This window comes from Protopterus annectens, chromosome 7.part0 (assembly GCF_019279795.1).
Source record: "Protopterus annectens isolate FY-2018-M chromosome 7.part0, PAN1.0, whole genome shotgun sequence".
Taxonomy (NCBI): domain Eukaryota; kingdom Metazoa; phylum Chordata; order Ceratodontiformes; family Protopteridae; genus Protopterus; species Protopterus annectens.
Window position 1 is genome coordinate 271,547,309 of NC_056739.1, and position 27,089 is coordinate 271,574,397.

Genomic DNA, 27,089 nt, shown 5'->3' on the forward strand with positions numbered 1-27,089 from the left:
AAAACACTGTGATACCTAGACTGACGACCATGTAATGGGTGAACAGTGTGACCTATCTCTTGAGTTTTGTTTCTACGTATTGTTCTGGAGTTTGCCACAAACAGAAGACAACACACAGAGCAGAAACTCTAAACCGTCACTGTTGCTGGAATCAGCCTGAAGTCCCCATATTTGTGCTGTGCTCCATTTGTAAAGGAGCATTTTCTGTGTTCAAAACTGTCAGATGGAAAAAATTGCAACACAGAAAAAAATGATGCTTTTTGCATGTCTATACATTTCTCCTGCACTTCTTGTAAATAAGCTGCTGAAATAACCACCACCAACAGCTTCATACCTGAGAGGCATACCTCTCAAACTCTTGTAGCAAGAAATCTGTACAAAACCATAAATAAATGTGGGACAAAGGCCCAAACATAGGGACAAGTTTTAAATCTTGCTCTTATAAACTTAAAAATTGATACAATTTTGCATTAGCATGAATTTTTCTGAAGGGTATGAAGTCTGAAACTCAAATGTCTGTCATTATTTTCTAACTTCGGTCTTTAATGATTTACCAGTAATTTGCCAGAAAACCACAATTGTATGAAAAATGGACCAATAATGTGAGGAAAAAATCCAGACATTCTCTGAAAGTCTGTACAGTTGAGAGTTATGCTGAGAAGTAAAACAATGCCAGGAATCATTGTTTGCGTAAAAGCTGTTCATAATACTACTGTTCATTAATCATCCGTGTCATTATTGAAAATTATTAGAAAAGTGAACAAGGTTTGTGACAGGAAGTTTGGGAGCCTGATGACTGAAAATAGTATGTGTAGGAACTACATACACTTCTCAGAGAACAGTCTTCTTTGACCACTGGAACCATTTTTAAGTTGAACTTCCTTTGCTGTTTCTGAAATAGTGGTACATTTTAAAGAATGAAAGTGAGGTAGGCCACGTAACACAAAGACAGAAAAAATAACCTCTGTTGTTATTCTAGTTTCTCAGCAGTGCCATCTCCAGAACTTAAGAAGTCCCGGAACGATATTTTAGCATCAGAATAGTAACAATTAACAAGTATTAATAACCCGCTGTTCTGGAGGTAGGGTATAATGATTTTATTTATTTTATTGGCATTTGTTTACTGGGAAAGGCCACTAGGCCAGAAAGAACACATTTTCAGTGGAGGCCTGGGGGGAAAGCCCCACAAAAGGCAATTAATATAATATAATATTATATAATATAATATAATATAATATATATATGGGACTGCAGTGGTGGTGCTGCGGTAGCGTTGTCGCCTCACAGCAAGACGTTGTGCCATTCGATTCTCAGCTAGAGCATCTTCTGTGTGGAGATGTGCGTGAATGGGCATACCTTCGTTGAAGGTTGTGCGTCAGGGCTGGCAAACCTGGCACGTAAAAAAATCTACTGCCAATCATTGGCGGACCGGAGTTCCACTGTGGCGACCCCTAACCGGGAAAAGCCAAAAGACACAAACAAACATATGGTATAGAAATATTTGGAAACTGTTGTTAACAAAAGATATAGTTTTAAACAAGCAGTATAAAATGCAATATATTATATTGTAAAAACATAGCCGATGCAGGGAGGCAATGTAAAATACAGAGATTATAGCAGTTCTTAAAAAAAGGCATAGCTATAATAAGTAGTATAAACATAGTATAGTACATTGTAAAAATTTAGTGATGGAAGGAAATGAAATGTGACACAGGAAGTTCAGAAAGATTACTCCAAAGTATATATGGTATTGAGAGAGTAGAATGAGGTATAATTACACATAGTAGTTACACATAGTAGTTACACTACTATGAAACTATTGAGAGAGTAGAATGAGGTATAATTACAGGTTTGTTAGTGGTAGGTTAGTGAAGTTTCAGCAGTAGATGCATTAATTGTAGAATGTGAGTAATAGTAGGGAGAATTAGAATAAATCTCTAATAGTGTGTTTAAACTAGTAGTAGGGAGAGAACAGTGGCGTGAGCAGGACGTATAAGAAAATAATAAGATTTGAGTGGGAGGAATAAGTTGGAGTAAGTTGGAATAGGGAAATAGGTAGGTGATACGATTTAAGTTAGAGGAGTCAAGTTTTAGGAAGATGGAAGTTAGTACAACTACAGTGCCAGAGAGTGGAGAGGTGCTGTTTCAAGGATGTTTTGAAGGAGAAGGTGTTACTGATACTCCTAATAAACAGCTAATGGAAGTGCATTCCATAGTTTGGCAGTAGAGAAGGAATAAATCATGTGACCTGCTGGGAGTTTTGGTTTGTGAACTTGAAGGAGGAGTTGGTGTTCTGATCTGAGTGATCTGTTTGGGTGGTAGTGAGTTAGGATGTAAGATAAGGTTGGGCAGTCTAATGGGTTATAAATAATTTTGTGTGCTATGGTTCATTGTAGGTATGGTAAATGAAGGGGGAGTTGAAGCCAGTTTAGTGAATGAAATAAAGTGCAGAGATGGGATGAGTATTTGGCTTTAGTTGCAAATTTGGCCACTTTATTGTAACAGGACTCAAGCTTGTTTTTAGGGATGACTAGATATTAGTAAGGAGTGGGGTGCCATATAAAAATGAAGGTAGGAGGAAAGTTAGGGTGAGGGTTTGTTTGGTAGAGCAGCTAAGAAAATGTTTGTCTGTAGAGGAAGCCCAATTTATGAAGTGTCTTTTGGACATGGAGGTCAAAAGTTGGGTTTTCATCTAGGATGACTCCCAGCAATTTTGTGTCATGAACTACCTCTGTGGGAGTTCTGAGAGTACATGATAATTTTTTTTTTATTTATGGGTGTATTTTTCTTGGGAGCAAATAACAGTGGTTTGTTTTTTGGGGGTTCAGAGAAAGGTGGTTGTGTATCATCTAGGTATCTGTAGAAGAAAAAGCATTTTGAGTACTATGTAGAAGTTCTGTGAAAGAGTGCAGATAATGGTTGAATCATCTGCATATTGAACTACTCTACTGTTAGTAAGATTAGAGTGAAAGTCATTGATGAAAATACTGAAGAGAAGAGGACCTAAGATGGAGCCTTGGAGGACACCTGTGGAAGTTCCTAGGAAAGGAGAAAAAGAGTTGTGCCATTTGGTAGATTGTTGCCTATTGTTATGGTAGTTGGTAAAGCATTCTAGGGCTGGGGAGGAGATGCTCAGGTTAGATAGTCTGGTAATTAGTAGGGGGTTGGAGATCGTATCAAATGCTTTAGAGAGGTCCAGGAAGAGTGATGATACAATTTTGCTGGTATAATGAGCCTGCTTGACTGTCTCCATGAATGATATGAGGGAGAGGAGTTGATTTTGAAGTAGATAGTTAAGTTGATTATGGATACATTTTTCCAGAAGTTTAGAGAGGGGGGAGAGAATAGCAATAGGTTGAAAGTTAGAGATATCGGTGTTGTTACCACCTTTGTGGAGTAGTAGAGTGTAAGCTTTTTTTCCAGATAACAGGTACTTAGGCTTCCTGGATGGATCTGTTAATGAATATGCTGACAGGATAGGCAATGGATTTTACAGATATTTGTAGGTAATCAGGGGTTAGTTTGTCTGGGGAATTAGAGCCTGGTTTCGATTTGAGAAGAAGTTTTTTGATGGTAGCAGTGGGAATAGGAGAGAGTGAAAAAGTTTGTAGGGGAGAGATAGTACTATTTTGTAGTAGATGTACTGTATTGTAGTAGATGAGAGTTAGTATAGCTGTTGATTTGAGGGAATGTTGCTGCAAAGTTTGATATTGTATTGATGAAGTGGGTGTCGAAGAGGGAGACTATATCACTAGGTGTCTTGTTTGGATTTGGGCAGGGATTTTTGGTGCCAGGGTTTAGCAGAGATGAAATGAAGTTCCAAAAAGTTTAGGGTTTTGCTTGTAGTTCTTTTGGAGGTCTGGAAAGTGGAATTTTCTGTCATTGTTGACTAGCCTTTTAGCTTGGTTGCAGAGCTGTCTAAATTGTAAGAGATCAGAGGGATTTTTGGTTCTTTGCCATTTTTCCACGCTTTGTTCCTGTCAGTCATGATTTGTTTGGTAGATCTAGAGAGCCATATGGCATGATTAGTTTTAACTCTTTTGTATTTTATTGGGGCAACGTTATTTAGGCTGTCCAGAAAAGTAGAGTTGAAGAACTTTACAGCATCATCAAGGGGTAAAACCTTCAGTATATTCCAATTTATTTTTGACAAGGTTACATTCAGGGTTGTAGGATTGAAATTAACTAGGTTTCCTGTGTATTTATATTGATGCTGACATGGTTTTGGAGTGTTTTTATGTAGAATATAGGCTGGGAGGTGGTCACCGATACAGTAAGACAGTGTGCCTGCTTCTTATATTTTGTTAGAGTCAGAGACTAGTATCCACTCAAGGATTGAGCTGCCATCTTTGTTTTTGTTGGGTCTAATTATGTATGTAATTAGTTGAGTAAAGTTAAATAGATTGATATTTAGTGGTCGAGAATGATATGTGATTTCTGACCAATTTATGTTTACATTGTCAAGGATAATTGTTTCATTATTTATATTGTTTGATCGTGAGGCAAGAATTTCTTCTAGGAGGGGATGTTTTTTCCTGGAGGGATGTATAAAGCTGTGATACAAAGATTCTTGGAATCGTTTATTCTTAAGAAAGATATAAGTATTTCATCTGGGGTACATTGTGAATTGGATTGGAGTAAGGTACAATAGAGTAGGTACTTGAGTAAACTTATAAAGAAAATATAAAACTTGGAATGACCACCACGAGATAATGTTGTTTAGCGCTTTCTTTCACAGTTTAATGCGTGAACATAATGCAATACATAATAGTAAAATAATCACATTAAAACATGCTCATTTAGAACCAATAATATGAACACTCTATCTTATATATGTCAATGTAATTAAATACTTTGTCCCATATATGTTGATTATACAAACTATATGTAAATGGCATTTCTTATGTAACTAACTTGTTATTAAACAAAGTCATTTATAATGACAGTGATACTGTATCTTATAATACACAGTTTTCTAATACTACCAATAATCTACAAACATTTTCTAACTGATGTTAAACCAATTAGTCTATCTATCAACCAAAAAGCACTTTAAATTAATCGTTGCCACAAAGATTCTCTTTGTTCCAACTTATTGTTCAAGTCACCCGTAAACACACCCTGTTCAATCTGTTCTAAAATGTAAAACTCAAATTTTTTGAAATTTTCACAACAGAGTGTGTCTGGCCAGAGCATTGTTTTTATCTTTTTTCTTGATATGCTAAGGGCATGCTGATATATTCTACGCCTCAACATTCTAGAGTGTTACTTGTTTGAAACTATTTGATCTCACATCAATTGATGTCAAAACTTGAGTAAACTATTGCAATACCTCCACCTCTTTTATGTAGTCTATCAGCCCTAAAACAAGCTTAGCCTGGGGGAAGAAATTCACTATCTTTTATGTATGGTTTCAGCCAAGTTTCAGTTGCAACTAATATATTTGGTTTATTAAGAGTTATCCAGACATGGAATTCTGATATTTTGTTTCTTACACTTTGCAGGTTAAGGGTTGTGATATTAAGTGTCTTGTATAAGTTGAGGGGGGAGTAGAATTGCCAGAACCTGGGTTTGGGTGAATGTCACCATACTGGTCTAGTCTGGAATTCATGTAAGGGTAGGTGAAGGGTCACCATTTTCTTTTTGAGTACTAGATAAGAGGTGTATGGTTGTGACTTACTTTTTGTAAGGAAAATAACTTAAATTTGGTACGTAGTTGTATGTTGAGTGTGAATAGGCTGGGAGATATCTCAGAATAGCTTGAGATCGGTAAGGGGTGGATTTGGATAGAAGATGTAGTCAGAAGGGTATATCGGGAAAGTGTAATGATGTTAAATGAGTTAGGATACAGAGGCATAGGGTGAAGAGGAGAAGAAGAGGAGAGGAGAACTGATGTGAGACATAGTAGATAGAGTAAGGGACTTATAAGTGAGGAGGTAAGATGGTGATAGTAATACTGAGTGAGGGGGTTTTATGAAATGGGATAATGTTTGATTAGGTGTGACTAAGGTATAAGTGACTAGAAGGGTACGAGAACTAATTAGGTGTTTGTAATTGGGAGAGGGGATAAGAGTGATGGAAAGGAGTTTCAGACTGGGTAGTGATTATGGCTGGGAGGGGTTTAGTTGAGTATAAATGAAATTGGTGCATGGTGCAGAGGTGGGTGGGAATGGGTGTAGGGTAGGTGAGCAGAGTGAGCCCAAGTATAGTGAAGGGTGAATGGAGCAGGCTGGCCCAGGCAAGGTGGAGACTAGTACGAAAAAAAAAACAATCAAAGAAAAGGTAAGTTTGGTAAATAGAACCACAATAGGAAAGAGTCAGTCAGGAAGAGTGAAAGAGTAGAATAAAAGGAAGAGACTGAAGGGCAGTGTGAGCAGTGAAAGGAGATTTTGCTAGGAGAGGAGAGAATGCAGCAGAGACCCTACAAGAGAGGGAGGTAAGCCCTTAGGTTGAAAAATAGAGAAGGTTTTGTAGGACCGTATAACAAAGTGGAAAGCTCTCGTGTAGTGAAGCAAAAAACAGTACAGTAGGAAAAGTGATAGAGAAAACAGGTTAGAGCATGTATTAAAGGGAAATGATAGTTGTGGGTGAGAGGGACTGGAGATGGGCAGTGGTGATGTATGGGAACTGCTGGGTTAAAAAAGAAGAGAAACAGGTATAAAATTTAGAACAGTAGTACACTTTAGAAAACTTAGCAAGGTATAACAGTTTGTACATACATTAACTTTTAAGTAGTAAAATGCAGGTATGGAGTATCTGGCAGGAAGGTAAGAGGGTAATTCCCTTCTGGAGTGTACGTTTTGCAGTTTAGATGCCATTTATATCCATAAAGCTTCTGTTGGGCTGGCAGTGATGAGGGAGGTCAACTTTGAGTACACTGCATTCATTTCTAAATAGTAAAAATGCAGGCATGGGGAGTTAAAAGGTAATCCCTTCTGGAGTGTAGTTTTAACAGTTTAGATGTCATTTATATCCAAAAGCTTCTGTCGGGCTAGCAGTGATGGGGGAGGTCAACTTTGAGTATACTATGTTATTACGCAATTGCAAGGCAGATACAAGCCGAACTGTGTTCCTACATCACCTGTGCAGGTCTGTTGGTGGTCCAGAGCAGAAATGGGAAGGAAAGGCACAATAGTAGCATCATCTGCTACTTAAATGTGTGGTAGGCAGCCATGCTGGTATGAGTATCATGTGTGGAAGGCAGCCATGTTGGTTTGAGCATAAGCATCATTATCCTTATCCTTGTATTATTTGGATAGGAACTGAGGTTACAGTCCTGAAGTACATACTGAAGTCTTGTACTGCTATACCACGTGTGATAAGACTCTACAGAAAATATGCAATCCTGGAAAGTGATCCACTCACACCTACATTAATCCTGGTTCAGTAATTTCAGTTCATCATTTACCCAGGGATATACATACACTATATGAAAGAAAGTAACTACTACACAAAGTAAAATATCCACCAACTTTTTTTTTTAATTTAACTGATTTCCCTGGAGACTTTCTTACATTGAAATGAAAAGGAAGGAAAATGTACACTCCTCGTATATCTGAATCATTATAGCTTGTATAAATCAGCTAAAAGCACAGGAGTAAATTTATGTCAGCATGATGTATGAGTGAACACCACCTGTAATGAATTCCACCTTCAGTGCAATATAAGCTAGCCTTTAAACATTTTCTGCCTCTCTGCTATATATATATATTTATATATATATATATATATATATATATATATATACACAGACACATGCAGACACTTGTATAAGAGATAAAGTTGCAAAACTAGGGCCAAGGAAACAAACTGAAAAATGTATCCAGGAAATGTTGGCAATGATGCATACAGTTACTGAAACAGTGAAGACATCAGGGATAGAAAGTAATGAGAAAAAAAAACTACGGAATAGCTATATGGCAAAATAGAAAACAGTTCAAGCAGAATTCTTCTGAATAAAATATGCTGCATTCTCACTTGTGTGAATTGTGCCAATACTGGTTAAAGTTAGTAAAGCTGAACAGAAGGTATGTTTAATAGTGTTTCATGTTTGTCTGGAACTAGTAATCTCTTCACTTTCCAGTCCTTGCTTTATTATATTGGAGGAGAAGGGGGAAGCATAACTTACCATGGCCAGCAGCATACTTAAGACCTAGAGCAAGACCTGGATGGGATGACACATCATTTCATTGTAACAAAGTCTCCAGGAAATTCAGTTAAAGTAAAAAATAAATAAATAAATAAATAGTTGGTAGGATGGACATATAGCCACCTACGGGCAATTTGTGGACCCGCGGTGGTGGTGCTGCAGTAGCGTTGTCGCTTCACAGTAAGACGCTGTCCGGTTCGATTCTCAGGTAGAGCATCTTCTGTGTGGAGACATGCGTGAATGGGTGTACCTTCGTTGAAGGCTGTGCATCAGGCCTGGCAAGCCGGTATGTAAAAATCAATTGCCAATCATTAGCGGACCGGAGTTCCGCTGTGGCGACCCCTAACCGGGAAAAGCCGAAAGACACAAACAAACAAACCAAGTTCACCCATTTGCATGCATTTGGGCTTTTGGAAGAAAGTGGTAACCATGCCGAAAGCTCACATGAACACAAGGAGGGCATAGAAAATGTGCAGGAACCAGCTGGTCAAAAATAAAATTTAATGAGGGATGTGGATATATAAAACACAGCTTAAGACACAATGTCACTTTAATGACAAAAGTAAACAAACTTTGCCAGAAGAGAAGCCCCCATAAGGGTGCCTTCTGCTTCTTACCATAATCTACAAAATTAAAGCATTATGTTTATTTTGTTGGGGTGGCCCAATGCAAAACACTTACATGTTGAGTCACACTGCCTTGCTGACTGGGTATAGTATATAGTCTACGATACTGAAGTTATTTACTTGACAGTGAATTGATGTACTATTGCTACTGGGAGGTAGGAGCTAACCAATGTTACCTGTTTTAGTTGCATACTCCTATCTTCCCTCTCCCAAAATAAAAATAAGAAGTCCTGCTTAGGAACTGAGATTGTTTAGTGTAATACTTTAGTAGGAAGTGCCTTTTGCCTGGACAGTATAACTACTCATGACTTGCACATTGCCTTCAGCTGAAGGGGGGCTCTATATTCATCCCACACTCACTCACCCCTGGGATAGCATTTCTTATATAGTAGGTGATGCCAAATACATAAATTCACAGTTTCATACCTGAAAATAATGTCTTTAATATGGGACAGTCTATACAGCAACTATGGTTACCATGTCTGCTTAAACCTCCTCTTTTCCTTTTGGTGGCTTCCTCAGTAACTGTTCCAGTTGTAGATGTGGAATTAAATCTTGGTTCTAGTCTACTTTGCAATGCCCCTTATAGCATAATAGGTGTAAAAAATTACATCATTAGTGCTTATAGTAAGTACTTAAGAAATTTATATAAAAGTGACCGCATTAGTGCTTGCAGTAAGTACATAGCAGATTTCCTTGTTTGGAATACTGGATAGATATGCAACAACCAGAAATTATTGCTAAAGTAAAGTCCTACGTAAAACCTGGGGTGCTCCTCCCAACTGATTCAATCTACCAATACTTCTAAAAACAGTAGTCAGGAAAACGTTATGGAGGAGACAAGCTACTGTTTACCCTCTGTGGCTACTGTTCCACTTGGGTACCTTAGGAACTAGTTTGAGCATTTCCTGCTGGGGTCACCGAGTTAGAGATTTCATTTCTTTCTGAATTTGTTCTGAGGGTAAGAGTCAGTAATGTCTCCTCAGAACATGAGCTCTGTCTAGATTTCTTGATTCCTGATCATCTTCAGCTCTGGCAGGTAAGTCCACTAAGTACGCACTTAGTCCTGCTGTTCACCTTGATTGGAAAAAGTTGATGAGGGCCTAACTTCAACTTGATATCCATTTTCACCACCTATTCTGTTCACATGTCATGCTCCTACCTGTCACATTTTTCAGCTGTCAGTGACAGTGGCTCTTGTCTGGTATTGGTTCCAGACTCCCTTTGATGCCATTCTGGTGTCAGCATCAACATTTCTGTCCTAGAAACCACTTCCACAACATCCCAGACCTAGCACTGAACTTTGGTGCCATCACACTGCCATCAACATTCTGGTCAATGGGTGGTATCATTGCTGACAACTTTGGCACAGACAGTTTTGGTGCAAAAGGCTGAGTTGGTGGATATTCTCTAAGGCAACCTTCCAGGTGGTCAGTAGTTGGAGAGATATATTGTATGTAAGCTCTACCTGGCACTATTCAGTTTGGGACTTTTGATCTTTCATCCTTAGTCAAGCAAGAGCCAGCACCGAAGAACCTCTATTGACCCCAGTGGTCTAAGGAAGATTTGTCTTCTGATTGTTTGGCTGAGTCCAATGCAAGCATTCCAGGAAAGAGGATGTGCAAGCACAGGCATCTAGACTCTGCACCACAGTCTCCCACTCCAGACATGGATCTTGACAATGGACAAGCAAATGTGGAGAAATCCTAGAACTAATGAGACAGAGGGGATTATGGCCCAAAGACCCCACCTTCCTTGAGAAAATGGCTTGAAGTGTTAGCATTTGGATAATTTGAATGAGGAGCCATATTCAGACAGTCATTCAGCAGCTGCTGATAGAAGATAGACCTTGTAGGAGGAACAGTGATTGGACCATAAGCAGAATGATCTTGTATCCATGGAAATGGGAGGATGGATGCTGCCATCTCAGTTTAAAGGAAAACCCTGGCATACAGATACATACTGAATGCAACGTTTTCCACTAAACAGAAGATGATGCCTTATTTGTATCACCACAGACTGCTGGTGTCTAGAGGTTAGTGAATAAATGCCGCACCCTGGTGGTAAGCCAAAAGACTAGATATTAGCAGTCAAAGTCAGTATACAGTAAAATGTCAGGCCACTGCTAACTAGTAAATCAGAATTAAAATAAAACAAATGTTCAAAAATGACAAACTGCAGTAAATATATTAAAGCATTAGCAGTATGATGATAGTCCTTTCCTTTTCTGCTGTATAACCTTATCAGCAAAAACAGTGGACGCCTCTGCATAGATCATGTTGTTTGCAAAAATGTATTACACTGACAGAAATGGAGAGTGAATGGTGGAGCTGTCTGCATTCATAATTTAATATGCATTACAGTCAGTCAACGTTGTTTACTCTCACAGTTGCTGAGTATGCTCCTGAATGTGCTGCTGTCATGGAAAAAAGATGGGGAAAACTACTTACCAGGATAGCTAGTAGGATTTTTGGAGTTTAGGGCTAGAAGTTTGGTGTTTAGAAAGACCATGATGATACCTCTGTACAGACTACTAGTACAGCTTTATATGTGGATTGTATACTTTGTCAGACTTACTAGTAGAAGAAATCAGGATTGGTAGATATGCGCATATGAAGTTGTAAATGTGATGGAGGATTGCAAGAGTTGTGATGATAAAACAAACTGGGTTTATTGGTTTGTAGTCACTGAAGGAAAGGAAGAACAGTTGAGATGCAGTTTGAACACATGATGTTTAGAGGAATGAAAGCATACTGCTGAAAAGCAGGACTTGGAAAAAGAGAAGAGACGAGACTGACAAACATACGTCTTGACTGTCCAGAATGATTTTGCCTTATATTTTTGATTTTCTGGAAAATCACTGAAGATTACAGTCAGTCATTATGGTTGTATACTTTTTATTCAGGAAAAAGCAAGGTGATACAAAACCTGTTGTTCTATTAACTTAGGTGAATCCAAGTTATATTTAAAAACTTTTCCTGTTATTAGACCTGTGTCCTCTAACTGTTTTTGGCTATATGTCCAGAATTCTTGAGTGAAGTTGAGGGGTATGTTAGTAACTGTAGGGGGAGGGAGTTTCATGTATTTGACAAAGTACTTTCATAAGATGGTGATGTGGACTTGGAATTCCTTGTCTAGTTGTATGGTTGTTGTGTCTTTCAGCTTTTCCCGGTTAGGGGTCGCCACAGCGGAACTCCGGTCTGCTAATGATTGGCAGTAGATTTGTATGTGCTGAGTTGCCAGCCCTGACGCACAACCTTCAACGAAGGTACACCCATTCACGCATGTCTCCACACAGAAGACGCACTAGCTGAGAATCGAACAGGACAACATCTTACTGTGAGGCAACAACGCTACTGCAGCACCACCACTGCAGTTGGATGGTACAAGATAAAAATATTGATAGATTCAAATCAACATATGATAAATGGAGGAGGAAGGACTAGAGAAGGAGGCCTACATCTCCTGCTGTTATACACCCGGAGAACCTTCTGCTTTATTTATTTTATTTATTTATTTTACATTTGTTAACCAGGAAAGCCCAACTGGATACATATCCATTTTCAGTGGAGGCCCGGGGAGAAAAGCTCCAGAAGTACAAATTTTATTTAACAAATACAAAATACAAATACAATTAACAGTATAATATCAACAGTTCAGATAACAATGCATATATATAATTCCAGGAGAAATTAATAGAAAAAGATTGTTTACGTAAGTTAGGCAGAAAGGATTAGAATGCAGTATACTGTCTGGGTAGAAGTGCCAGTAGCAATGAGGGAAAAAAAATGGGAACCACTTAGCAAGGTAAGCCGAGGGAGATTAACCTGGGCTAGTGCAGGTACATATCCAGTGGTTGGTGAGATCATTTTTTACTGCAATTTTAAACTTTGTTAGAGAGGGTTCAAGTGTTATGGCAGGAGGGAGTAAGTTCCAAGTTTTTGCTATGTAGTTAGATAATACTGAGTCACCGGCTTGATTACAGGATTTAGAGGTCTTTAACATTAATTTGTCACTAGATCTCAATTGTCTGGTACTGGTGTGAGGGATAATTAAGGGTTGTATTCCCGGGACACTGGTTGGTAAAGTATTCTATGGGATATAGTGAGGTGATTGTAGAGAAGTAGGTTGGGGACCTCGAGCCAGTTTAGTGCTTTTAGATTTTGACAGTGATGTGTGCAATGGGTAGATCCTACAGCGAATCTAGCAATATGGTTGTAGCAGACAGATAAAAACCAGGTTAGTGAGAATGGGTGAGGCATGTAAGAGAGAGGAGAGTAGGTGGGTGCGTGCTGTGTTGGTTCTTGCCAAAGGGGCTAAATAGGCTTTGTTTCTGTAGAGTGAGCCCAGTTTTTTATTGGTATTTTGATTGCTTGGTTAACATGTAGGTCAAATTTCAGATCGTTGTCAATTAGTACCCCAAGTAGTTTGGTGTAGTTAACAGGGGCTGTAATGGTACTGTTGTTGGATGTGATACTGAAACTGACCTGAGAGGAGTGTCTGGTTGGGGAAAACAGCAGAAGCTTGTTTTTTTAGCATTTAGTAGATGATATCTGCTGGAAAACGAGTTTTCTACTAAGTTAAATGGTTTCTGGGTATTGGTTTGGAGTTCTGGAAGGGATTTGGCTGAGCAGACTAAAGTAGAGTCATCTGCGTATTGTACACAGGTAGCTTGAGGGGTGACTGTTTGCAGCTCATTAACAAAGATTGAGAATAGTAGAGGACCTAATGTGGACCTTGTGGAACTCCTAATGATACAGGTAGAAGGGTGAATAGACTAGTTATGCTAGTAGAATGGTGGATAGACTAGTTATGCTAGTGTCAACAAGCTTGTATGAATGAAAATCCATCTAAATTAATTAGTTTACATCTCTACATTTCAAGTATGGCGATAGTGTAGTGTACTGGCTCACCAGATGTACAGTAGCAAGCACCGCCGAAAACCCTCCCCCGTTGTACGTCAGTTGGAAGTTTATAGGTTTATAGATTAGTACTAGGCTAACTGCCCTTGCAAGCCATTTTAAGCCTAGCCAATTATCCCCTGTGAGATTCAAACACTGTACCTTGTGTTTGTAAGGCAAACACCTTAACCATTAGGCCATCCTCCCAACCCAATAATAAGCAGTTTTCAATATTCAATATTCATCCAGTGTGAATGAATATTTATCGTTTCCGAACTGTACGATGCCACAATTTTTTAATAATTCATCAAACGCTAATTATCAGAGTAAGAAGTCAGAAAACTAGTAAGCTACACAATAAAGCAAAGCACACTTAACAGCTAAGTTTACAAAGGTTCCAATCATAAATGCAAAAAATATATCGGCAAAAACACAACTGCTTATTATTGTGTATATAAAATCACAAATGTAACTACCTGAAGAGGATCCAAGAAGGGTCCTGGTGAATGGATAAGTAAATTGCATAATGAGCCCATCATGCTAGATGCTATAGATTTGCTCCCAGATTACACAAATCGCAGGGAAGTCACCTCAAAACATCCATGGTAGGCTTGACAAGAATATTTGGGGAAAATGGTTGTGTGTGTAGTTATATGTAACTAATTCTAGCTCCTGAAGTCTGTGACATCCTAACAGTTGACACAGAACACTGGGACAACAATGCCCTATCACATCACATGTGATTTCATGAAACATGTAGTACTACATGAATTTTTAACTTGTTCTCTTGAATATTCTTTTTACTGTCGTCTGTTTGCCAGACTTTACCATTTTTTCTTTTGAATAATAAAATTAACTGTTAGCAGGTGTACTCTAATATTTTGTTTACTTCAACTGGAAACCAGCTCATTTTCAGAGAGGACTGAGCGGAGCAGCCCTAAAAGAAGAGTTACAGTTTGCTTTTTTTGTGTACATAACCATGTATATATAGTGTTGAAACTTGCATATTTTGTATGTGTTTCGGCCACATTAATTGTATGCATGATGTCACTGCCTAATATGAATGGCATGTCAGTCAAGCCTCATTTCATATGCAACTTTTCACGCCACTCACCGGAGCCACGCCCACTCCCACGCAGAACTGAAGGTGAGCCAGTACACTACACTGCACTATCGCTTCAAATATTGCTGTTACTGTGGAAGTATGATGTGGAAATTGCAGTGAGAAATGACCTTTAGGGAGTGATATGTGAATGCAGCTCCTGGTTTCCCTAATCTGCAAGTAAATTCCTCTTTTCCTCTAGACATTTAAAACAGTGCATGGTTCTTGTCTACACAAGGGAATTAATTAATGTGTTTTCACTGTTTAACTGCTTTCCTGTTAGCTGATTCCTAGCTGATTGTAATACCACTATCTGGTCGTTCACATGCTTTGTTAAAATAATACATCTTCACACCTCTTTTGCACTTCTGTATGAGCTTATTCTGTATGTTTTCATTTGCTGATCTTTGTTCCCTCTGCTGAGCTAGTCACAGCTGTTACTGAAATAAAAATATTAGTGTTATTAGATGCACCATAAAGTGGTATACACAGATAATAAATTAAAATGTTTAAGGTCTAGGCACAATTCTTAATATAGTGTTGAAACTTGCTGCAGTTGATCTATACAGGGTTTATGCTTATCTTTGAAATGCTACATTTAAAGTGCTACAAATATATGCAGGTATTGTTTGTAAGCACTTCTGTAATGCTGGCAAATAGCAGTGACCTCACACGTGAAATCAGATAAGCAGATGTAGCAGAAAGATCCAAAGATTGTTAATTTGGTTTAGCCCAAGTACATGCTCATTGACTAGGCCAACCCTGAAAGCATGCCCTTCAACTTCTTTGGTCAAGAGTCAGGGACAAAGCCAATAATAATGGGAGAACAAATGCTCTTAAATTATGGACAATTTTAAATATTACTCTTCATTGACTTATAAAGCCAGTAGAACACATTTTGCATAAACATGCAGTTTATGAAGACTAGGAAATAAGAAATTCTAATGTTTGGCATTACTAACTGACTGTAATTTTCAGGGGTTTACCAGAAAATAAAAAAATTTATATGGCACAGAAGAAAAATATGAGGAAAAATCAGGGACAGAGGAGAGTTTTGCCCAAAAGACCTCATCTTCATCCTATGCATTTTGGTTATCCTGAAGCTAAAGGACTTAACTCTTCTAGGCAGTATGTATATTCTTGGCCCTGGGAATGAACAGTACTCCGAGTGCACCTGTGTTACGGAAATGTTTGTAATTATGCAGAGAAGGTTGATTTGTGAGTGTGTGTTTGTTGGGGGTGGTCTCATCTGTACCTCTCAAAACGTGGAGTCTTTTTTTTTTTTTTTTTTTTGTTGCTTGTTCTATGCCATGGTGAGTAGGTTATTGTCTGTCGCCTGATGTTATATGTAAATAAACAGTTGTTTTCTGTATTAGGATGCAGATGATGAGAGACTCTCAACCATGAACCATCACATTCACCTCCAGGAGAGACCTGTCAAACAGACTATCACCAGGTAAGGAACAAGAAATAAATCCATAAAAAAGAAGAAAAGAAAAACATGGACTGAAGCTGCATTTTTCTTAAGTATGCTTTAGTTTTGAAACTGATTGGTGCCCATTACCAAAGAATCTTAAGTATCAAATAATGGTGGAAGGAAAGGTTAATATAACAACAGTGTGTGTAACAAGGTATAGTAGTGCTGAGATTGAAAGGAGGCATTATGTTTTACTGCTGCATCCATTAAACTTTGCGGTATATTTTGAACATACACTGTACAGTATAAATTTCTACCAGTGAAAGGCTGATATAAAATTTTTTGGTAGCTGGAAAGTTGAAAATTGCTATCAACACTCCTATATGCTTCCCCTATCCTTACAAACCTCCGCAAAACTGACCTTGCAAAACTTGATGTCTGTTACAGTAAAATTTCAAAATTTGCTACCAGTACTTCCTACAAATCACATCATTGCCTATTTCTCAGACAACTTGATTGGCTTGAACTCCCTTTGCTCCTTCAATTAAATCAACTAACTTTGGCCCATAAAATTCTCCACCACCCAGAAAAGACCCCTGCCCTCAAAGATATTATACAACCTTACTCTGCTTCTAGAGCCCTTTGCTCCAACAATAAACTTCTTCTCCAAGTCAGCAAAGCAAAACATATAGCAGGTGAATCTCTGCTCCAACTGCATTTCCAAACTTTGGAACGCCTTGCCAAATTCCCTAGTCACTACACCCACAGCTAAACAGTTCAAAAAACTTCTAAAAATTCACCTTGTTATCTAGTGGCTCTGCAATTGTAACACCCCAGGGTAAACCCCTCCCCATTTCCCCTGCTCCTTAATCCCTATTCTAACCCATCATTCTCCACTGTACTACATCACTTCAGAAAACTTGAACTTATTTCACCCTGTAAAACTCTGTCTGGATACCCCAGCCTTTCATCCCGGACTCTCTGTTTGAATTGTTGTCACTGTGTAAACTGTGTACATTGTTCATACCTACAGTTTCACTTGACATTTAATTTACTGCTGTTTTTGTTCCCATTATTTCAATGTATTACTGTACTATATTATGTATTATATTAATATCCTACAATTTTGATGTACTCGATAAGTTTTGAGTTATACTGTTATGTTTTTTTTTATATTCTATGTTATTGTATTATACTGGAGCTTTTCTCCCTGGGCCTCCACTGAAAAAGGATTCATGTCCAGCTGGACTTTCCCGGTAAACAAATGTAAAATAAATAAATAAGTGGGTCCCTATCAGAAATATATTCCAACTTTATTTTCCATAATAAGTTTAACCGCAATGTAGTCTGAGGGATTCTACCCCCTAACAAACGTATTACAAGAAATACAGATCAGGAAATAGTAAGCATCCCGAATAAATAGGGAATCATATTATTCCAAAATTAATTTTTTCTAAGAAAATGAGCCACTAGCTCAGTTGGACTAACCCGGTTAACAAACTACAAATAAATAAAAATTTGAAAATAGCACCACATGCTGTACAAGCACCACAAGGGAAAGACACCTTTAAAATATTGCCATCCAAAGTAGTTTGTACTTTATATTCAATCCTGTTTTGTAATGATTAAAATAATTTCCTATAGTCTTACCTTGTCTGTAAGAAAAAAAACATTTGTCAGGGAGAATTTCATACAAATCTGTGTCCATCTGTAAAATAAACCAATGATTGTGAACAATATGGCAGAAAGAACTAATATTACTCCCAAAGGTGGTAACCAATGTTAGTTTTTGACCACCATAAACTTGATCATTCTTATCTTGATATTTTAATAATTCGTCCCTTGATTTATTATTAGCATTATACAAAGCCTGTTACAATATTTTAGGATCATAAGCTCTGGTAATAAATCTAGACATTAAATCTTGACTAATATTACTAAATTCTTCCACTTCAGAACAAATTCTTTTCACCCTATAATACTGTGATAAAGGAATGTTATTAATTATATGTCTAGGATGACAATTAAATGCCTGTAGTAAGGATTTTTTATGGAATTCCTTCCTGAATAAGGAAGTTGGAGTTTTGCTGTTTTTGTGTCTGTGTGATCATTTTTGATGATGTGGGTTTTTGACGTTATCCGGTAGACTCACCCAGACAGACTTTCCAGTAACCAGATGTCAAATAACAAAATGATAAAGAAGGAATGCAATAATTTAATAAATACATTTATCAGTGGTATGTTTTTCACTTCCTCCTACACTTCAGATGGTTGCCAATCAGATAAAATGCCTGATTACTGCAGTGCTTAAGTTATTAAAAATTAAAAAATGTATGATTCATAAAATGTATATATAGAGTGATGACAACACCCTTTAAACCTAGTTGTTCAACTGCAATCCGTACTGTGACGATATTCACTGCTGTTGGAAAAGCTGCAAATAAAATACTTGCCAATATTTTAACTCTATGGATCTAGTATGTAACTGGAGCAACACCTTTCAGTGTGTTTTACACAGTCACATCTTGGCTGTAGCGGAGACCTGGCTTTTCCCTATCTTGATAAGCAGTATTCTGTTATGTGTTTTTTATTACATGTTGGGATATGCAGATTCTTGAGACTGTCTTTGTTTCTCAGCCACAGACACAGATATGGAATTACATAGCAATATCAGTGTGATAATCACATTGCTGGGAAAAATAATTTAAATTTAAGCTTTAACAGCAGTTATACCAAGTTTATGTTAAATCTTATAATACTAATATTAGTAATACAGGAGGTTAAAAGACTTAGCTTCATCTCTACCTTTGGTCTTCTTCAAGGCTTGCCACTAGCATTCTGGTAGCAGCTGTATTCATTTTCCTTTCCAGGGTACTTTGCCTGGCCGTTTCTTCAGTACTCTGGTCCATCTGTCTGTTTACTGAGTAATTCCTCAAGCACTTTTATTGTAGTACAAATATGCTGTAATAGTAATAGCTCACTGGATGTAAAAGGCTGTGATCGGGGAGACATGAAAGCATTATCAGGTGAAATTACTTGCTCAGAATTGCACAGTAGGTAATGGAGACTGGGGAAATTATATCCAGTAGTACATGATGAAATTCAGCATTTCTGCTCTGGTGTCAGACAATAGTAATGCACTACAAATGCTTGCATGCCCAAAGTTTCTTCACAAATATATATTTTATAATTATATTATACTGTACAGATACATATGGTTAAAGGCTTTTATATCTAACGCTGCTGAATGCCTGTCTCTCTCTATATGATTTAACTTTACTTATACTAAATGTTTATTTGTCCTTGAAGTTATTAATGGCATTGTGTAAATTTCCCAAGTGACACTTATCTCTTGAGATCTTGTGTTATTCAGTGCAGTTCCTTACAGGGTAACCTGGTTTTCCTGTTACATAACTTTGTTATGCTTAAGGGATGAGTTGTGACTGAAAGAGATTGGGGGTTGACATAATAGTTAAGGTATTTACCTTATAGTCGCAAGGTACAGGGTATGATTCTCGCCGTGAAAGGGACTTGGCTAGGCTTAAAATGGTGTACAAGGGCAGCTAGTCTAGTACTTATCTATGAACCTATGAAAGGGCCAGCAAGGACTAGTTTATGTATCAAATAAACAAATGCAAATAAACAAATAAACTCATGTGGTACATAAACCTTTAGCACCCCTAGGACTGCAGTGTCTGCTAGCTTTTGCTGCAATAGGCAGACTTTTGAGGCTATGCTATTTTGCCGTACTTCGTAGCCAAACAAATCTCAGACCTGTTTTGCCATTCCTTCCTTATCTGTTAAACACCTTCACAAGATGAAAGTAACAAAAACCAGGAGGATGTAAATATACAGTGATCATGTCGGATTCATCTTAAATTCTGTCATTGCATCTAAGTGTATTTAAATCCTGTACCTTGAGACAAGAAGCTGATGGTTTTATGCATTTTGTTAGTGACATGTAACCTACACTTTAACTTTTTACATCATTCTAGTAAATACATCTTTTACACCTAAAATAGAACCTCAGCAGTTTTTGAAAATGTATTGCTCTGATCTGACCTGTCACTGAACTTCCTTTTTTTTTTTTTTTTTTTTTTTTTAAATTCTCATAGCGTGTGTGCTGGGACTGGTAAAAACAATTTAACATAACTCCCCACTACTGACCTCCCAAAAATACTTAAAGTTATTGATGAGTTCTCGGTAGTTTCAAATTATAATTTAAATTTAAACAAGTCACACATATTTCCCCTCAATCCTATAGGGCATAAAGAATTGTACTTTCCTATGAGTGAGATCAAAATAAATTACCAGATAAAATATCTAGGAATAATATTTACTTCAGACTTCAAAGATATTATAAACAATAACCTACTAACTACATGGACTAGTATTCAAAACGATATGGATAGATGGAAGAACATTAATATGTCTCTACTGTCAAAAGCTAGTGTTGTCAAGATGAATTTTCTACCAAGAATACTCTTTCAGTTAAATACTACCTTTTCAAATATTCCCCAAAACTTCTTCCTTGCCATGGAAAAAGCTATATCAAGATTCTTATGGTATCCCAAATCTACCAGAATTAAATATGCAAAACTTGTACTCGCCAAAGATAAGGGGGGATTGGGGTTACCTGATTTTAAGCTTTACTATAGTGTAATTACTATATACAGATGAATACAGATAATAAACTATGACTCGTATATAAATACTTGGACACCCCAGTGGACCAAAATCTGGTATGAACAGTTAAAATCCCTTGGCTGTAGTATCAAATCCTTACCATTCTTGAATTTAAACCAGGCTAGCATATACACGAAGAATTTACACCCACTAATTAAAAACATGACTCTTACAACACAGAAACTATTTAAATCATTGCAATTAGCTGATGCTTTTGCCCTTATACAACCGTTACACCTAAATCCTAACTTACTAATAAATAATAAACCAGTAAATCTAACAAACTACCCCCTGATAAAAGATTACACAATATGGGATATATACCAATGGAAAGACTCTAACACGGGGCAAATGAGACTTGAACTCAAACTTCCTATGAAATATAGTATTATCCTTAACCAACTTCATCATCTTATAAATGCTAAATTCTCACAAATACACACTGACTTACAGAACATAGATTTAGTTAAATTAATACTTGAAAATCTTGCGATTAAAGGGAAAACAATTTCTAGGACTTATAAAATTGTAATGAGTGCAAAACATCAGAATTCTTTATTATTTTCAAACTATTGGCAAACGAAAAATCAGTCACTGACTGAAGAAAATAAGAAACTAGCCATTGAAAATACAATCAGATTCATTCCTTTCAAGAAGCTGTTATATACACAAATTATGGTAAATAACAATCTATATTATACCTTTTCTAAATTAAATAAATTCAATCCTAACTTTTCGCCTATATGTCCCCATTGTCCGGATCAAGCAGCTGATATTTTACATGTCATGTGGAACTGTACTAAGATACACAACTTATGGTGTTCCTTGAGAGTAAGATTAGAGAAGATAGGATATGAAAGATCAACCCTTACTTGGGAGACAGCTATATTGTACATTAATATCAATCAACTCACAAAAATATTAAAACATGTCTTTATTACGATGTGTGCCCTTATTAAATTCTTTATTACAAAGAATAGGAATGTCATGTCACCAATTACATGGGAAAACTTTAGCAATCTTGTTATCAAATATATCTCATCTCACAAATTAATGTATTCAAAAACAAAAAACAAACGCTATTAACAAAAATATTGGGGTTACTTGCTAGATATAATTCTTGACAAATAAAATTTGCCTACAAATTGTCATGAAAAGCTAACCTTTAAATAAGAAATGAATGTAGTATAACCAGTCTTTCTGGCATCTTCTCCCTTTTCTTAGTATATGTGTAACTAGATATTTTCCCTAAACATGCAAATAAATGGTTACATTTCTATTTTTACTTTATATATAGACTATCCCCATTCTAACTATCCCTTATGAGACCAAATGAACATAAGAATTCTCATACTTTACTTGATGATGTAGTGATTTCTTTTGTATATATTATGTATATATATATCTATATATATATATATATATATATATATATATATATATATATATATATATATATATATATATATATATATATATAATTTTCTCAGAACGAGATTGTTGTCTGTTTTCTTTAGATAGGTATTTGTATTGTTCATTTGTGTTTTTGAGTTACCGTATTGTTGTTATTATTTGAAAAAAGAAAATTGAAATAAAGAGATTTTGGAAAAAAAAAATTAACATATTTTGCCAAAAAAGGCATAGCTGCTTAACAGGCAGTACATTTACCAAACCTGATTTGCAGATGTATGTGCTTGTTGTTTTTTAAGGCTATACTTAGGCAGTGCTTCACAGGGACTAACTCAGCTAGCCTGAAGTCTAGTATTCCAAGTTTTATTTGACCGAGCTGCATAAAAACATTTTATTGTGAAAAAAGTCCAATTCCATTTCAAGTATTTAGAATTCAGCCCCTGTGCTGTGTATTATGTCTAGAAGTGAGGCCTCCTGGGTAAGTTGTAAAAAAAGGTACACCAGACCTGCCTCAGGAAAAGAATAGAGAACCCTTCTAGTGCTAAATAATTCCTATAGTAATTTTCAGTTCAGATGTGGTGTGTATTCAGGTCCTTCGTAAGTCGAATTTCCCATTTGTACCGCCACTCAAAGGATACCATTCAACATTCAGTCCATAGTATTTCTTTGCCTTTGAGCTAAATTATTAAAGAAGGTACAAATGTTCAATTAACACAACATAGCTGAGAACCTAGAATTTCTGGATGATGCAAATATTACCACTGTTTTACTGTGAAATGTGTATTACACCATTTTATACTGTTTCATTTTCTGCCTTTGTATTCTTTCTGGGTTGCAGCTGAAAAACATCAGTGTTAAATCAGTTCAGTTAATTTATTCATTATCTAAAAGTATGCAAAATTGTCTTGTTTACTTCTTGTCCTTTGTTTTGGGAACTGCAAATTAATTCTCCTCCAGTTTTGTTGTCCCTTGTTGTCTTCAGTGTCAACTAGTGTATTTTCCCTTCCCTGGTTGTTTAACTCTGATTACCTTAGCTCAATTTCTTACACAGAATGGTAGCCATTCTCTCATTTTCCCTTCATGTCCAGTTGTGTACATTGTGTACCATAATTTCTTTGTTGGCCAGATGTTTATATTATATTGATAATACTTTGTTCTACACTTGTGATATGGAGTCAGTAAATGGTCAGATGAACATACAAGTTGTAACATGAAACCTTGATAAATAATTGTATATATTGTTTTTTGACTTCCAAATGGTGGGCCTAGGCCATTTCCTCATGCAAAACAGCTTGTTACAGGATAAAGTTCTTATCTGTGTAAACCCTGTGTGAAATTCTCAGTTGCCTACCATATTCTATAAATGTTTGTAACCAGACTGTAAACTATGTTAATTTGTAAATGTTACTAATGCAATGTAATCTACTAACTTGGAGCTTTTCTCCCCGGGACTCTGCTGAAAATGGACATATATCCAGTCGGACCATCCCGGTAAACAAATATAAAATAAATAAATAAAACCCCTCCAACCCATCAGGATATTTTTAGATATATAGCTGTTCCGTGTCATGTACTCCTCAGTTTGCCTTTCTCATGCTCTGTTACCACAGTACTTATCGACTTTGAAAAAATACTGCTGTTTTTAATAATGCTGGACTTGAGTGGTAGGCCTATCTATCACTTTGGCCACATACTGGTGTCTCTCTTTTGTTCCTGACATACATAATTGGAGTGTGATGGGGGGGAGTAGGCATATTATACACTTGTGGTCTGTGGCATGTGGCAGCTTCCGTGTACTGTTCATTGTTATTTGAGATGCACACCCCCAACACCCTTCTTACATACATGCAACAGTTTTGCACCTCATATTACTACTTACTTTTCTCACAAGAAGCTGTTCTCTGAAGTTTTCAGTGGGTGAAAAAACAGCCACCTGTGTTGAGTATTTATTCACAGATGTGGGCAGTCTGTGTTACACTTGATAGTAATAACAGCAACAGTGTGCCGTGGGTAAGCATATCAGATACGTAGGGAACTTGTCTTTACCTTTCATCTAGTTTGACAGCCTTTTTTTAATCCTACATTAATGCAGCAATGGAATAGCCTTGCATTTAGAATGAGCTGTGATAATAGTGGCTGTTTACTAACTGACTGTTTTTAGAGCAGTGTTTCTTAAAACCCAGAAATGAAAGTGGCTTTTAATTGTCCCAGGCACATATGCATGAGAATTGGACCAAACTTTTTGTGGGCATTTTCTTACTGATATTTTGCTTTCATTTTAGGCAAGCGTTGACCTTGCTTTTTGATACCTTCCACAATGAAGTGGACAGTTTTTTATTAGCGGAGGTAAGTTCTTTACATGATTTTTCCATAACACTTGACTTGTTTACTCAAGCTACCACTTATGGAATTTTGTACAAGTTAATTTACATTTACATTCCTCCTGTTCCTTACTGTCTGCACTGTTTTTTTTTCATATCTCTTTTGTGGTGTTATCTTCTTACCCCCTCTTGCATTAGTTTTATACCACTGTGACCGGATTTCCAGTATGTATGAATTGTTTTCCAGTGATCGAACATTTGCTAGCATGGTACGTGGGAGTGCTGGTCTGTAGGAGTTTGCTTTCAGCCTGACATTAATACCAGCTCTAGTTCCTCTTTTCCATGGTCTTTCGCATATTTTTCATCGTCTTCTTCTTTTGGGTTTGGTGTATTTTGAATTTGTTCATCTACGGCCCTTTGAATCAAGATTAGACAAGATTTCTACTCTCTGAGTGCTTTAGGCCTCACAGGCCCTAGAGGAAGCAGCGTAGTAAACCAATTGCATGATAAGCCTGTAAACTGAAGATCTAGCAAGGTATTTCTGCCATAAACTGACATTGTGTTTGTTTTCCTATCTGTTTTCATTGTTTTTGTTGATTCTGACAATATGTTAGACAGATATTTACACAAATATTGCACATACCTTCCTCGAGCCAGAGCAGCCACTGCCTCACAGGGCATTGCCATCTTGAAAATAGCAATAGTTTTCTACAGTTAGTAGCAAGCTAGCAAAACTATGAAAAAAAGGAATGCGAGGATGTATCAGATTGTACAGGAACATGCTGATCATATGGAAGACTATGTGGCATTAGTCCCATGGGTCTGAACTTCTAATCACCAGTGTGTTAACTTCAGTCAGCTACACTGACCAGGAGTGCAGTGCCATTTCACTGGTGTTTGGTCTGTAACCATTTGGCCAAAACCCATTCTTTAAAAAGTTAACTGAATTAAATTGTACTGATGGCGAAATATAACTTACTCCTGGTTTAGTGACCTTGAATCTATTTTATTAGAGTGGGAGTTATGCCAATTTCCTCCTGAATGAGGAAAATATAGATAAAATTCTATTTGGTTAGTAGTCCTGACAAAACAACTTTGGTGACATGGCCACTAAACAATTAGAGCAGATCTGCACTACATTTGGTTGGTGTCAGTGCCCATTTTGATGAACACAGTGCCGTAAATACTAACCAAACAACCAGAGCAGTACTAACAGCATAGTATAACTTACTGTGAGGAGTACATAGCAACCTCTCTGCCTGTATTAGTAAGGGTGGGTCAAGGAATTTCTCCCTGCGTAGTGGTGCCAATAATGTTCCATTTGATTGAATAATCCTGCCAAATGGGCTTTGGTGAAACAGTGATTAAGCAAACCAGATGCCTAAGGGATACACCTTTGTCCAGTAACACATCTTGCAGATTTTATGAATTTGGCTCTTATCTTGTTTATTTTTCACAGGTAAATTATTTTGTTTGAAAACCTGGTTTAGGAGTATGTGCTCACACTGGTTATCTGTGTAGAGGTTATCCCTTAGCCGGTAACATAGAATTTTAGCACATTTTTCTGTGGAGTATTTATATATATTCCACTCAACAGAAGGGCTAGGCAGTTGCTTCCTGTTTGTAACAAAGGGCCTTCTTGCCATCTTTCATGGATTGCAGCATCGCATAGTTTACAAAGCAGTGCTCTCATAGATTCTGTGTATTTTCTGAGATGAGGCAGTTTCATGGTAAATCTGAACCGTTAAGGTGTGACTTGCTAGACCATAAGTGCCCGAATGGTTATTAGTCAGGCTAAGATTCTCCGAAATGTGGAGGTGTCCCTGGCCAGTCTTCATTTCCTTCTAACTGATTCAAGGGTTGCTTTGAACTCTTAAGAAAAAAATAGTTATTTTCTGTGCCATCAGTTATTTATGTTGTGGATGATATCATTCAGTCAGTGGTTCTCACTTAATTGATTAATACTGCTTCTGCATTGTGGCAGTTTTTAGCTTTTTAACACTACTTTCATCATGGCAAATTTCAAATGGTCATTTTATTTTCTAGGTACTTTTTTCTTTCATGCCTGCCAACTAGCAAGACTCCCCCCTCCCCCATCAGACTCTGCCCATTTGTTTACCTATACTGTGGAATTACAGCGGCACATTATGGGGTGAGAGCCAGTGGGAGTGGTCATTATACAGGCAGTCATAAGTGTTGCTTTGTGCCCTTATTGGCATCCTGGCAGTGAGGGCATTTTGTATGGCATAACTCTCACCCTTTGGACAGAGAGCCAAGCCACTTGTGTTATTGTGAGTGCCCACATTGCCTTTTCCTTGGTAAATGCATTCTTCTGTACTCATACTAATGAATGCTACTACCGTGCTCCGATACTTTTGACAATGAAGGCAACCATCAGCACATGGCTTGGTGAGCCAAAAGCCTGCTACCAAAATGCACACTGTGCCACCCCTTCATTGAGGGATGATGGCTGTATG

General features: G+C 37.2%; 1 protein-coding gene across 1 annotated transcript in view; it reads left to right on the top strand.

Moving 5' to 3' along the window:
* Positions 1–27,089, top strand: part of PIK3C2B (phosphatidylinositol-4-phosphate 3-kinase catalytic subunit type 2 beta) — a 1,063,900-nt gene that overhangs the window by 494,194 nt on the left and 542,617 nt on the right. The window contains exons 7-8 of the mRNA XM_044076750.1: positions 16,155–16,234; positions 24,574–24,637. Coding sequence (XP_043932685.1) covers positions 16,155–16,234; positions 24,574–24,637 — 144 coding nt within the window. The remainder of the gene's footprint in view (positions 1–16,154; positions 16,235–24,573; positions 24,638–27,089) is intronic.